This window comes from Rhinoraja longicauda, chromosome 8 (genome assembly GCF_053455715.1).
Source record: "Rhinoraja longicauda isolate Sanriku21f chromosome 8, sRhiLon1.1, whole genome shotgun sequence".
Lineage (NCBI taxonomy): Eukaryota > Metazoa > Chordata > Chondrichthyes > Rajiformes > Arhynchobatidae > Rhinoraja > Rhinoraja longicauda.
The window spans coordinates 74728537-74743149 of NC_135960.1; the positions used below are offsets into that span (position 1 = coordinate 74728537).

At 52.8% G+C, this 14613-nt stretch overlaps 1 protein-coding gene across 1 annotated transcript in view; it reads left to right on the plus strand.

Annotated features, from left to right (window-relative positions):
• Positions 1-14613, plus strand: part of tyw5 (tRNA-yW synthesizing protein 5) — a 56458-nt gene that overhangs the window by 28897 nt on the left and 12948 nt on the right. Inside the window, exon 6 of the mRNA XM_078404294.1 lies at positions 9094-9181. Coding sequence (XP_078260420.1) covers positions 9094-9181 — 88 coding nt within the window. The remainder of the gene's footprint in view (positions 1-9093; positions 9182-14613) is intronic.

The window sequence follows — 14613 nt, forward strand, 5'->3', positions numbered from 1 at the left end:
TTCCAGTTGTCTGTCCGCCACAGCCTCCAACCTTATCGTTTCCCAGCCCAGCACGGTCAGGTTTTACCTTCTCTCCAAAATCCACAAACACAACTACCCTGGCAGACCCATTGTTTCTGCCTGCTCCTGTCCCACTGAACAATGAAGGACCCGGCGTGGGGGGACCACCGTGAGGAGGTAGGGGAGTATGGACAATAGGGGAGGGCGGGAGAACAAAGGACAATGGGGACCCAGCATGGGGGAAGAAACAAAAGGAGGAGCCGGTGTGCTTTGTAACTTTGTCAGCGCCGAAGGTGGCTGCGATTTGTACACATTGGGTTGCAACCAAAGAATTTCACTGTGCCTAGTCACATGTGACAATAAAGTATTTCATTCCATCCTAACCCCCCTTGTCCAATCTCTCCCGACCTATGTGCAAGATACCTCACACGCCCTTCATCTCTTTAATGACTTCCGCTTTCCGAGGCCCCACTCCCTCATCTTTACTATGGACGTTCAGTCATGCTACACCTCCAGTCATCATCAGGAAGACTTGAAAGCTCTCTGTTTCTTCCTCAACACAGAACCAGCCAATTTCCCTCTACCAACACTCTCCTCCACCTAGCGAAGCTGGTCCTTAAATAGGGCACTGGTGTTGAGAATTATTGTGGAAGAGGTGTTGTCACCTATCCTCAGATTGTGGTCTGTGAGTCCGAATGGAAGATCCAGTGGCAGAGGGGAGTGCTGACTCATAGATCCAGGAGTTTGGAGGTGAATTTGGATGGGATTATGGTGTTGAAGTTATGTATAACTACAACACCATATATAGTTGATAAATAGGAGTCTGATATAGGTAGGTGCCTTTGTTGTAGACCTGTTGCAACAGTAGACAGAATGTAGTGAATCAATGCTGGCCTAGAGGCTGGAGTTAATGCTTGCCATCACCAGTCTGACAATGCACTTCATGATAGTGAATGTCAGAGTCACTGGATGCCAGTCATGATGCACGCTAAATTTTATTGGCACCAGGATGATTGTGGTCTTCTTAAAGCAGGTGGGGACATCGGAATGGACTAGTGAGAGGTTAAAGATGTCATATCATATCATATATATACAGCCGGAAACAGGCCTTTTCGGCCCTCCAAGTCCGTGCCGCCCAGCGATCCCCGTACATTAACACTGTCCTACACCCACTAGGGACAATTTTTACATTTACCCAGCCAATTAACCTACATACCTGTACGTCTTTGGAGTGTGGGAGGAAACCGAAGATCTCGGAGAAAACCCACGCAGGTCACGGGGAGAACGTACAAACTCCTTACAGTGCAGTACCCGTAGTCAGGATCGAACCTGAGTCTCCGGCGCTGCATTCGCTGTAAAGCAGCAACTCTACCGCTGCGCTACCGTGCCGCCCTATGTTGATGAATACCTCTGGCAGCTGATCCCACAGGTCCTGAGGATGCGGGTGGAGACTCCAACCATGCCAGTTGCTTTTCCCATTCACTCTCAGGAAAGTAATTATTTCAGTCCGAAGAAGGATCTTGACCCGAAACGTCTATTCAGAGATGCTGCCTGTCCCGCTGAGTTACTCTAGCATTTTCTGTCTGCTTCGGTTTAAACCAACATCTGCAGTTCCTTCCTAAAACAAACCTCTTCTACTACCATCGACTTTATTTTTCGAATTTTGTTTTGCTCTTACATTCTGTGCTTTGCGCAGTGTTTTTCTTTTCACTATCTTGCAGAATTTACATGTGAATTGTGCGTAATTGAGTCTACCTTCAATGCTACTGGAAGCAAGATTTTCATTGTACCAGTACCTCACTACACTTGTCCACATGACAATAAACTCACCTCAACTTGGTTTGAAATGCATCAGTGTCCAGTGTGCCAATGCAATATCTGAACATCTGAGGAAAAGTGACCTCAAATCTAGCATAAAGATCGTGAAATATATTTCATCCCTTCTACATTATTGAAAAATTTAAACAGTCGACAGCAGGCATTCCAAAGCACTGGGGAGGTGTCACTTAAACACAGAAACATCGAAAATAGGTGCAGGAGGAGGCCATTTGACCCTTCGAGCCAGCACCACCATTCATTGTGATCATGGCTGATCATCCACAATCAGTAACCCATGCCTGCCTTCTCCCCGTATCCCCTGATTCCACTAGCCCCTAGTGCTCTATCTTTTAAATTCATCCGGTGAATTGGCCTCCACTGCCTTCTGTGCCAGAGAATTCCACAAATTCACAACTCTGGGTGAAAAAGTTTTTTCTCATCTCAGTTTTAAATGGTCTCCCCTTTATTCTTGGACTATGGCCCCTGGTTCTGGACTCCCCCAACATTGGGAACAATGTAATTGATTAGTAATAACGGCGGCACGGTAGCGCAGCGGTAGAGTTGCTGCTTTACAGCGAATGCAGCGCCGGAGACTCAGGTTCGATCCTGACTACGGGTGCTGTACTATAGACAATAGGTGCAGGAGGAGGCCATTCAGCCCTTCGAGCCAGCACCACCATTCAATGCGATCATGGCTGATCACTCTCAATCAGTACCCCGTTCCTGCCTTCTCCCCATACCCCCTCACTCCGCTATCCTTAAAAGCTCTATCCAGCTCTCTCTTGAAAGCATCCAACGAACTGGCCTCCACTGCCTTCTGAGGCAGAGAATTCCACACCTTCACCACTCTCTGACTGAAAAAGTTCTTCCTCATCTCCGTTCTAAATGGCCTACCCCTTATTCTTAAACTGTGGCGTCTTGTTACTTATTGAGTAATGAGGAAGGGTTAGTTAGCAGTCTTGTTGTGCGAGGCCCCTTGGGCAAGAGTGATCATAATATGGTAGAGTTCTTCATTAGGATGGAGAGTGACAAAGTCGATACAGAAACAAGTCTTCTGAACTTAAAGAAAGGTAACTTTGAGGGTATGAGGCGTGAATTGTCCAAGATAGACTGGCGATTGATGCTGAAAGGGTTGACGGTGGACATGCAATGGAAGGCATTTAAAGGTCGCATGGATGAACTACAACAAGTGTTCATCCAACTTTGGCAAAAGAACAAACCAGGAAAGGTAGTGCATCCGTGGCTAACAAGGGAAATCAAGGATAGTATTAAAACAAAAGATGAAGCATACAGATTAGCCAGAAAAAGTAGCATACCAGAGGACTGGGAGAAATTCAGAGTCCAGCAGAGGAGGACAAAGGGCTTAATTAGGAAATGGAAAATAGATTATGAGGGAAAACTGGCAAGGAACATAAAAACAGACTGCAAAAGCTTTTATAGATATGTCAAGAGAAAAAGATTAGTTAAGGCAGTCGGAAACAGGTGAATTGATCATAGGGAACAAGGAGATGGCAGACCAATTGAACAAATACTTTGGTTCTGTCTTCACTAAGGAAGACATAAACCGTCTGCCGGAAATAGCGGGGGACCGGGGATCTAATGAGATGGAGGAACTGAGGGAAATCCAGGTTAGTCGGGAAGTGGTGTTAGGTAAATTAAATGGATTAAAGGCAGATCAATCCCCAGGGCCAGATAGGCTGCATCCCAGAGTGCTTAAGGAAGTAGCCTCAGAAATAGTGGATGCATTAGTGATAATTTTTCAAAACTCTTTAGATTCTGGAGTAGTTCCTGAGGACTGGAGGGTAGCTAATGTAACCCCACTTTTTGCAAAGGGAGGGAGAGAGAAAACGGGGAATTATCGACCAGTTAGCCTAACATCGGTAGTGGGGAAAATGCTAGAGTCAGTTATTAAAGATGTGATAGCATCACATTTGGAAAGTGGTGAAATCATCGGACAAAGTCAGCATGGATTTACCAAAGGCAAATCATGTCTGACGAATCTTATAGAATTTTTCGAGGATGTAACTAGTAGAGTGGATAAGGGAGAACCAGTCGATGTGTTATATCTGGACTTTCAGAAGGCCTTTGACAAGGTCCCACATAGGAGATTGGTGTACAAACTTAAAGCACACGGTATTGAGGGTTCAGTGTTGAGGTGGATAGAAAATTGGTTGGCGGACAGGAAGCAAAGAGTAGGAATAAACGGGTCCTTTTCGGAATGGCAGGCAGTGACTAGTGGGGTACCGCAAGGCTCAGTGCTGGGACCCCAGTTATTTACAGTGTATATTAATGATTTGGACGAGGGAATTGAATGCAACATCTCTAAGTTTGCGGATGACACGAAGCTGGGTGGCAGTGTTAGCTGCGAGGAGGATGCTAGGAGGCTGCAGAGTGACTTGGATAGATTAGGCGAGTGGGCAAATGCATGGCAGATGCAATATAATGTGGATAAATGTGAGGTTATCCACTTTGGCTGCAAGAACAGGAAAGCAGAGTATTACCTGAATGGTGAACGATTAGGAGAAGGGGAGATGCAACGTGACCTGGGTGTCATGGTGCACCAGTCATTGAAAGCAAGCGTGCAGGTGCAGCAGGCAGTGAAGAAAGCGAATGGTATGCTGGCATTCATAGCAAGAGGATTTGAGTTTAGGAGCTGGGAGGTTCTGCTGCAGTTGTACAGGGCCTTGGTGAGACCGCACCTGGAGTATTGTGTGCAGTTTTGGTCTCCTAACCTGAGGAAAGACGTTCTTGCCTTAGAGGGAGTACAGAGAAGGTTCACCAGATTGATCCCTGGGATGGCGGGACTTACATATGAGGAAAGACTGGATAGACTGGGCTTGTACTCGCTGGAATTTAGAAGACTGAGGGGGGATCTTATAGAAACATATAAAATTCTTAAGGGGTTGGAGAGGCTAGATGCGGGAAGATTGTTCCCGATGTTGGGGGAGTCCAGAACCAGGGGTCACAGCTTAAGGATAAGGGGGAAGTCTTTTAGGACCGAGATGAGAAAACATTTCTTCACACAGAGAGTGGTGAGTCTGTGGAATTCTCTGCCACAGAAGGTAGTTGCGGCCAGTTCATTGGCTATATGTGCGGGGATCGCTGGGCGGCACGGACTTGGAGGGCCGAAAAAGGCCTGTTTCCGGCTGTATATATATGATATGATGATATGATATATTTAAGAGGGAGTTAGATGTGGCCAGTTTTGCTAAAGGGATCAGGGGGTATGGAGAGAAGGCAGGTACTGAGCTGGATGATCAGCCATGATCATATTGAATGGCGGTGCAGGCTCGAAGGGCCGAATGGCCTACTCCTGCACCTATTTTCTATGTTTCTATGTTTCCCCCAACATTGGGAACATGTTTCCTGCCTCTAATGTGTCCAATCCCCTAATTATCTTATATGTTTCAATAAGAAACGCAGCGGTAGAGTTGCTGCTTTACAGCGAATGCAGCGCCGGAGACTCAGGTTCGATCCTGACTACGGGTGCTGCACGGTAAGGAGTTTGTACGTTCTCCCCGTGACCTGCGTGGGTTTTCTCCGAGATCTTCGGTTTCCTCCCACACTCCAAAGACGTACAGGTATGTAGGTTAATTGGCTGGGTAAATGTAAAAATTGTCCCTAGTGGGTGTAGGATAGTGTTAATGTACGGGGATCGCTGGGCGGCACGGACTTGGTGGGCCGAAAAGGTCTGTTTCCGGCTGTATATATATGATATGATAAGATCCCCCCTCATCCTTCTAAATTCCAGTGTATACAAGCCTAATTGCTCCAGCCTTTCAACATACGACAGTCCCGCCATTCCGGGAATTAACCTAGTGAACCTACGCTGCACGCCCTCAATAGCAAGAATATCCTTCCTCAAATTTGGAGACCAAAACTGCACACAGTACTCCAACTGTAGAAGGACCTCTTTGCTCCTATACTCAACTCCTCTTGTTATGAAGGCCAACATTCCATTTGCTTTCTTCACTGCCTGCGCTACCTGCATGCTTCCTTTCAGTGACTGATGCACTAGGACACCCAGATCTCGTTGAACATCCCCTCTTCCTAACTTGACACCATTCAGATAATAATCTGCCTTTCTATTCTTACTTCCAAAGTGAATAACCCCACACTTATCTACATTAAACTGCATCTGCCATGTATCCGCCCACTCACACAACCTGTCCAAGTCACCCTGCAGCCTTATTGCATCATGCTCACAATTCACACTACCCCCCAGCTTAGTATCATCTAGTACTGTAAGGAGTTTGTACGTTCTCCCCGTGACATGCGTGGGTTTTCTCCGAGATCTTCGGTTTCCTCCCACATTCCAAAGACGTACAGGTATGTAGGTTAATTGACTGGGTAAATGTAAAAATTGTCCCTAGTGTGTGTAGGATAGTGTTAGTGTGCGGGGATCGCTGGGCGGCGCGGACTTGGTGGGCCGAAAAGGCCTGTTTCCGCGCTGTATCTGAAATATGAAAAAGTAAATATGAAACTATCGAACAAAGGGAATACATTCAGTAAATAGCCTGTTATGAACTCTTAAAAGGCAGCAATATAACCATATAACCATATAACAATTACAGCACGGAAACAGGTCCGTTCGGCCCTACCAGTCCACGCCGACCACTTTCTCTGACCTAGTCTCATCTACCTGCTCTCAGACCATAACCCTCCAATCCCCTCCCATCCATATACCTATCCAATTTACTCTTAAATAATAAAATTGAGCCTGCCTCCACCACTTCCACCGGAAGCTCATTCCATACAGCCACCACCCTCTGAGTAAAGAAGTTACCCCTCATGTTACCCCTAAACTTTTGTCCCTTAATTCTGAAGTTATGTCCCCTTGTTGGAATCTTCCCCACTCTCAAAGGGAAAAGCCTACCCACGTCAACTCTGTCCGTCCCTCTTAAAATTTAAAAAACCTCTATCAAGTCCCCCCTCAACCTTCTACGCTCCAAAGAATAAAGACCCAACCTGTTCAACCTCTCTCTGTAGCTTAAGTGCTGAAACCCAGGCAACATTCTAGTAAATCTCCTCTGTACCCTTTCCATTTTGTCAACATCTTTTCTATAATTTGGCGACCAGAACTGCACACCATACTCCAGATTCGGCCTCACCAAAGCCCTGTACAATTTTAACATTAATATGATTTTTAAATTGACACCATGAGTTGAGAGGAACATAAATTACAGTAAAATAAAGATCTAATTAAAATATTTACCTGTGTTTCTTCTATTTACTATAAACACTGGCCAATAAATAGAAACATAGAAAATAGGTGCAGGAGGAGGTCATTCGGCCTTGGAGCCAACACCGCCATTCATTGTGATCGTGGCTGATCATCCACAATCAATAACCCATGCCTGCCTTCTCCCCATATCCCTTGATTCCACTAGCCCCTAGAGCTCTATCTAACTCTCTCTTAAATCCATCCACTTCCCCCTGCGCAGAGAATTCCACAAATTCACAACTCTCTGGGTGAAAAAGTTCACCTCAGTTTTAAATGGCCTCCCCTTTATTCTAAGACTATGGCCCCTGGTTCTGGACTCGCCCAACATTGGGAACATTTTTCCTGCATCTAGCTTGTCCAGTCCTTTTATAATTTTGTATGTCTCTATAAGATCCTCTCTCATCTTCAGTGAATACAAGCCTAGTCTTTTCAATCTTTCCTCATATGACAGTCCTGCCATCCCAGGGATCAATCTTGTGAACCACTGCCTCAATTACAAGGATGTCCTTCCTCAAATTAGGAGACCAAAACTGTACACAATACTCTGGATGTGGTCATACCAAGGCCCTGTACAACTGCAGAAGAACCTCTTTACTCCTATACTGAAATCCTCTTGTTATGAAGGCCAACATGCCATTAGCTTTTTTCACTGCCTGCTGTACCTGCACGCCAACTTTCAGTGACTGGTGTACAAGGACACTTCCCCCTTACCTAACCTGACACCATTGAGATAATAATCTGCCTCCTTGTTTTTGCCGCCAAAGTGGATTACCTCACATTTATCTATATTATACTGCATCTGCCACGCATCTGCCCACTCACTCAACCTGTCCAGGTCAACCTGTAACCTCCTAACAGCCTCTTCACAGTTCACACTGCCACCCAGCTTTGTGTCATCCGCAAACTTGCCAGTGTTACTTCTAGAAATATATCAAAGGTAAATAATGACTTTCTTCAGAAACATTGAAAAGATATTTCTGCATGTTCATAAAATGTGCTATCCAGCCATTGGATTGCTTCATTTATGAAAATGGGTGAAGCAATAGGTTAATTTGCTTTTAAAAAAGACCCAGCGAGACTGGGTTGGATCCAAACACCTCCAATTTGCAAACATTGCAAGAATGACTCTGTCTTGTAAGGAGTGAAGCTCCTCACGCTCTCTACTAATGGATGACTTCAAACTATCTTACCTAGTCAGAATGTCAGAGGTCATTTGTCCAAGGTTCTCTGAGACATCTTGGCTGGCAGTGCTGGCAGTGGGCCTGATACTGAATGAGCCAGTGCTCTAGGTTATCTGGTTTCCTTGAAGAAAGTTATGAGAGTACGTATTCTCCCTCAAAGAGGGAAGGGAGACCTTGCAGACGTACTATCCACCTCCTCCACTTTCTCAGAAGATAGACATAAAATGCTGGAGTAACTCAGTGGGACAGGCAGCATCTCTGGATAGAAGGAATGGGTAATGTTATGGGTTGTGACCCTTCTTTAGATCTTCGGTGTAAATCAGTATCTTTCTTTCTTCCACTCCATCCACATCCTAGGTTGAATGTCTCAATTGACGTAACAGGAGTGTTATAGAGGGGAACATTAGCTGTACTCATCATTAGCTGTACTCCAAAGACGTACAGGTATGTAGGTTAATTGGCTGGGTAAATGTAAAAATTGTCCCTAGTGGGTGTAGGATAGTGTTAATGTGCGGGGATCACTGGGCGGCACGGACTTGGAGGGCCGAAAAGGCCTGTTTCCGGCTGTATATATATGATGATGATGATCACTACAAATGCATATTCAAGCATACATCATTGTTGACAGCGGGATCAGACATTCCTGTATTGGCCTGGTTTTACTAGAAACTAACTTGATAAAAAATAACGTGTTGCTCTTCACTAGAGGAAAAATATAAAACAGCCCTCTGGGAAGACCATACTGTGTGTATAAATGTGTAATATAATTGGAAACTCAATAAACTACTGACTCTACAAACCAACACTTCCACTGTTATAAGATTGAATAAGAATCTGAAATAATTTTTCGTAACTTATTGTCTCCTGCAGGTTATGGATAACTTCCTGATCCAAGTAACCGGAAGGAAACAAGTGGTTCTCTTCAACCCTCGAGATGCACCATATTTATACTTAACAGGTGACGCTTGTAGGAAGAAATTGCAGTTTACCCGATCCTGCTGAATTCTAATTCAGATCTAAATTCATTTCAAATTAAGCATCATCAAGTCTGACACACACTTCTCCACAGGACAATGATTCAATGAATCTTTATTGTCACATGTACCTAGGTACAGGGAAATGCTTTGTTTTGCATACAACCCGATAAAATCATGTAGCAATAGGCCCGACCCCACCCCCATCCACCGGGTAGCTCTCCAACGGCCCTCCACTCTGTCTGATGGCACTCACTCACTGCCGGCCCTCCTCTCTCTCTGCCGACCCTCCTCTCTCTCTCTGCCGGCCCTCCTCTCTCTCTCTGCCGGCCCTCCTCTCTCTGCCGGCCCTCCTCTCTCTCCACCGGCCCTCCTCTCTCTCCGCCGGCCCTCCTCTCTCTCTGCCGGCCCTCCTCTCTCTCTCTCTGCCGGCCCTCCTCTCTCTCTCTGCCGGCCCTCCTCTCTCTCTGCCAGCCCTCCTCTCTCTCTCTCTGCCGGCCCTCCTTTCTCTGCCGGCCCTCCTTTCTCTGCCGGCCCTCCTCTGTCTCCGCCGGCCCTCCTCTCTCTCTGCCGGCCCTCCTCTCTCTCTGCCGGCCCTCCTCTCTCTCTGCCGGCCCTCCTCTCTCTCTGCCAGCCCTCTCTCCACCGGCCCTCCTCTCTCTCTCTGCCGGCCCTCCTCTCTCTCTCTGCCGGCCCTCCTCTCTCTCCACCGGCCCTCTCTCTCTCTGTCTCTCTGCCGGCCCTCCTCTCTCTCTCCACCGGCCCTCCTCTCTCTCTCTGCCGGCCCTCCTCTCTCTCTCCACCGGCCCTCCTCTCTCTCCACCGGCCCTCCTCTCTCTCCCCACCGGCCCTCCTCTCTCTCTGCCGGCCCTCCTCTCTCTCTGCCGGCCCTCCTCTCTCTCTGCCGGCCCTCCTCTCTCTCTCTGCCGGCCCTCCTCTCTCTCCACCGGCTCTCCTCTCTCTCCCCACCGGCCCTCCTCTCTCTCTCTGCCGGCCCTCCTCTCTCTCTCTCTGCCAGCCCTCCTCTCTCTCTCTCTGCCGGCCCTCCTCTCTCTCTCTGCCGGCCCTCCTTTCTCTGCCGGCCCTCCTCTGTCTCCACCGGCCCTCCTCTCTCTCTGCCGGCCCTCCTCTCTCTCTGCCAGCCCTCCCTCTGCCGGCCCTCCTCTCTCTCTGCCAGCCCTCCCTCTGCCGGCCCTCCTCTCTCTCTGCCAGCCCTCCCTCTGCCGGCCCTCCTCTCTCTCCACCGGCCCTCCTCTCTCTCTCTGCCGGCCCTCCTCTCTCTCTCTCTGCCGGCCCTCCTCTCTCTCTCTCTCTGCCGGCCCTCCTCTGTCTCCACCGGCCCTCCTCTCTCTCTGCCGGCCCTCCTCTCTCTCTGCCAGCCCTCCCTCTGCCGGCCCTCCTCTCTCTCTGCCAGCCCTCCCTCTGCCGGCCCTCCTCTCTCTCTGCCAGCCCTCCCTCTGGCAGCCCTCCTCTCTCTCCACCGGCCCTCCTCTCTCTCTCTGCCGGCCCTCCTCTCTCTCTCTCTGCCGGCCCTCCTCTCTCTCTCTCTGCCGGCCCTCCTCTCTCTCCACCGGCCCTCTCTCTCTCTCTGCCGGCCCTCCTCTCTCTCCACCGGCCCTCTCTCTCTCTCTCTCTCTGCCGGCCCTCCTCTCTCTCTCCACCGGCCCTCCTCTCTCTCCACCGGCCCTCCTCTCTCTCCCCACCGGCCCTCCTCTCTCTCTGCCGGCCCTCCTCTCTCTCTCCACCGGCCCTCCTCTCTCTCTCCACCGGCCCTCCTCTCTCTCTCTGCCGGCCCTCCTCTCTCTCTCCACCGGCCCTCCTCTCTCTCTCTGCCGGCCCTCCTCTCTCTCCACCGGCCCTCCTCTCTCTCCACCGGCCCTCCTCTCTCTCCCCACCGGCCCTCCTCTCTCTCTGCCGGCCCTCCTCTCTCTCTGCCGGCCCTCCTCTCTCTCTGCCGGCCCTCCTCTCTCTCTGCCGGCCCTCCTCTCTCTCTGCCGGCCCTCCTCTCTCTGCCGGCCCTCTTCTCTCTCTCTCTCTCTCCACCGGCCCTCCTCTCTCTCCACCGGCCCTCCTCTCTCTCTCTGCCGGCCCTCCTCTCTCTCTCCACCGGCCCTCCTCTCTCTCCACCGGCCCTCCTCTCTCTCCCCACCGGCCCTCCTCTCTCTCCACCGGCCCTCCTCTCTCTCTCTGCCGGCCCTCCTCTCTCTCTGCCGGCCCTCCTCTCTCTCTCTGCCGGCCCTCCTCTCTCTCTCTGCCGGCCCTCCTCTCTCTCTCTCTGCCGGCCCTCCTCTCTCTCTCTCTGCCGGCCCTCCTCTCTCTCTCTGCCGGCCCTCCTCTCTCTCTCTCTGCCGGCCCTCCTCTCTCTCTCTCTCTGCCGGCCCTCCTCTCTCTCTCTGCCGGCCCTCCTCTCTCTCTCTCTGCCGGCCCTCCTCTCTCTCCACCGGCCCTCCTCTCTCTCTCTCTGCCGGCCCTCGCTCTGCCGGCCCTCCTCTCTCTCTCTCTGCCGGCCCTCCTCTCTCTCTCTCTCTGCCGGCCCTCCTCTCTCTCCACCGGCCCTCCTCTCTCTCTCCCGGCCCTCCTCTCTCTCTGTCTCCCTCTCTCCGTCTCCCTCTCTCCGTCTCCCTCTCTCCGTCTCCCTCTCTCCGTCTCCCTCTCTCCGTCTCCCTCTCCCCGTCTCCGTCTCCCCCTCCCCGTCTCCCCCTCCCCCTCCCCGTCTCCCCCTCCCCGTCTCCCCCTCCCCCTCCCCGTCTCCCCCTCCCCGTCTCCCCCTCCCCCTCCACCTCTCCCCCTCTCCCCTTCTCCCCCTCCCCGTCTCCCCCCCTCTCTCCCCGCCTCCCTCTCTCTCTCCCGCATATTCTATTTTCTCTTGGTTGCCAAGATCTCTTCTGTCTTCCTTTTTCAACTGCCAACCTCTCCCTGCCTCCCTCCCTCCCCGCCTCGCCCTCCATCCCCGTCTCTCCCGTCAATGAATCTTTATTGTCACATGTACCTAGGTACAGGGAAATGCTTTGTTTTGCATACAACCCGATAAAATCATGTAGCAATAGGCCCGACCCCACCCCCACCCACCGGGTAGCTCTCCAACGGCCCTCCACTCTGTCTGATGGCACTCACTCTCTGCCGGCCCTCCTCTCTCTCTGCCGGCCCTCCTCTCTCTCTCTGCCGGCCCTCCTCTCTCTCTCTGCCGACCCTCCTCTCTCTGCCGGCCCTCCTCTCTCTCCACCGGCCCTCCTCTCTCTCCGCCGGCCCTCCTCTCTCTCTGCCAGCTTTCCCTCTGCCGGCCCTCCTCTCTCTCTGCCAGCCCTCTCTCCACCGGCCCTCCTCTCTCTGTCTGCCGGCCCTCCTCTCCACCGGCCCTCTCTCTTTCTCTCTGCCGGCCCTCCTCTCTCTCTCCACCGGCACTCTCTCTTTCTCTCTGCCGGCCCTCCTCTCTCTCTCCACCGGCTCTCTCTCTTTCTCTCTGCCGGCCCTCCTCTCTCTCCACCGGCCCTCTCTCTCTCTCTCTCTGCCGGCCCTCCTCTCTCTCTCCACCGGCCCTCCTCTCTCTCCACCGGCCCTCCTCTCTCTCTCCACCGGCCCTCCTCTCTCTCCACCGGCCCTCCTCTCTCTCCCCACCGGCCCTCCTCTCTCTCTGCCGGCCCTCCTCTCTCTCTGCCGGCCGTTCTCTCTCTCTGCCGGCCCTCCTCTCTCTCTGCCGGCCCTCCTCTCTCTCTCTGCCGGCCCTCCTCTCTCTCTCTGCCGGCCCTCCTCTCTCTCTCCACCGGCCCTCCTCTCTCTCTCCACCGGCCATCCTCTCTCTCTCCACCGGCCCTCCTCTCTCTCTGCCGGCCCTCCTCTCTCTGCCGGCCCTCCTCTCTCTCCACCGGCCCTCCTCTCTCTCTGCCGGCCCTCCTCTCTCTCCACCGGCCCTCCTCTCTCTCCACCGGCCCTCCTCTCTCTCCACCGGCCCTCCTCTCTCTCCCCACCGGCCCTCCTCTCTCTCTGCCGGCCCTCCTCTCTCTCCACCGGCCCTCCTCTCTCTCTCTCTGCCGGCCCTCCTCTCCACCGGCCCTCTCTCTTTCTCTCTGCCGGCCCTCCTCTCTCTCTCTGCCGGCCCTCCTCTCTCTCCACCGGCCCTCTCTCTTTCTCTCTGCCGGCTCTCCTCTCTCTCCACCGGCCCTCTCTCTCTCTCTCTCTGCCGGCTCTCCTCTCTCTCCACCGGCCCTCTCTCTCTCTCTCTCTGCCGGCCCTCCTCTCTCTCTCCACCGGCCCTCCTCTCTCTCCGCACCGGCCCTCCTCTCTCTCCCCACCGGCCCTCCTCTCTCTCTGCCGGCCCTCCTCTCTCTCTGCCGGCCCTCCTCTCTCTCTGCCGGCCCTCCTCTCTCTCTCCCGGCCCTCCTCTCTCTCTCTGCCGACCCTCTCTCTCTCTCTGCCGACCCTCTCTCTCTCTCTCTGCCGACCCTCTCTCTCTCTGCCGACCCTCTCTCTCTCTGCCGGCCCTCCTCTCTCTCCGCCGGCCCTCTCTCTGCCGGCCCTCCTCTCTCTCCACCGGCCCTCCTCTCTCTCTGCCGGCCCTCCTCTCTCTCTGTCTCCCTCTCTCCGTCTCCCTCTCCCCGTCTCTCCCTCCCCGTCTCTCCCTCCCCGTCTCTCCCTCCCCGTCTCTCCCTCCCCGTCTCCCCCTCCCCGTCTCCCCCTCCCCGTCTCCCCCTCCCCGTCTCCACCTCCCCGTCTCCCCCTCCCCGTCTCCCCCTCCCCGTCTCCCCCTCCCCGTCTCTCCCTCCCCGTCTCCCCCTCCCCGTCTCTCCCCCTCCCCGTCTCCCCCCCCCCCCGTCTCCCCCCCCCCCCGTCTCTCCCCGCCTCCCTCTCTCTCCCGCATATTCTATTTTCTCTTGGTTGCCAAGATCTCTTGTCTTCCTTTTTCAACTGCCAACCTCTCCCTGCCTCCCTCGCTCCCCGCCTCGCCCTCGCTCCCCCGCCTCGCCCTCCATCCCCGTCTCTCCCTCCCCGCCTCTCCCTCCCCGTCTCCCTCCCCGTCTCCCTCCCCGTCTCTCCCTCCCCGTCTCTCCCTGCCCGTCTCTCCCTGCCCGTCTCCCCCTCCCCGTCTCCCCCTCCCCGTCTCCCCCTCCCCGTCTCCCCCTCCCCGTCTCCCCCTCCCCGTCTCCCCCTCCCCGTCTCCCCCTCCCCGTCTCCCCCTCCCCGTCTCTCCCTCCCCGTCTCTCCCCCCCCCCCCCCCCTAACATACATATTTAAAATGCATGAATATAAAAACAAGTATACAATGCATGGGTCGATATGCCGCTGTACATATATATATATATTCACTCAATACATTTATAGCCTTTTATCGATTGCTACTCGTTCTTGCAGTTGTAAACAGTACAGAAAGGTGGCAAGTTTAGCAGGTCGATATTAATTTCCTTAATGTCAATTTATGTAT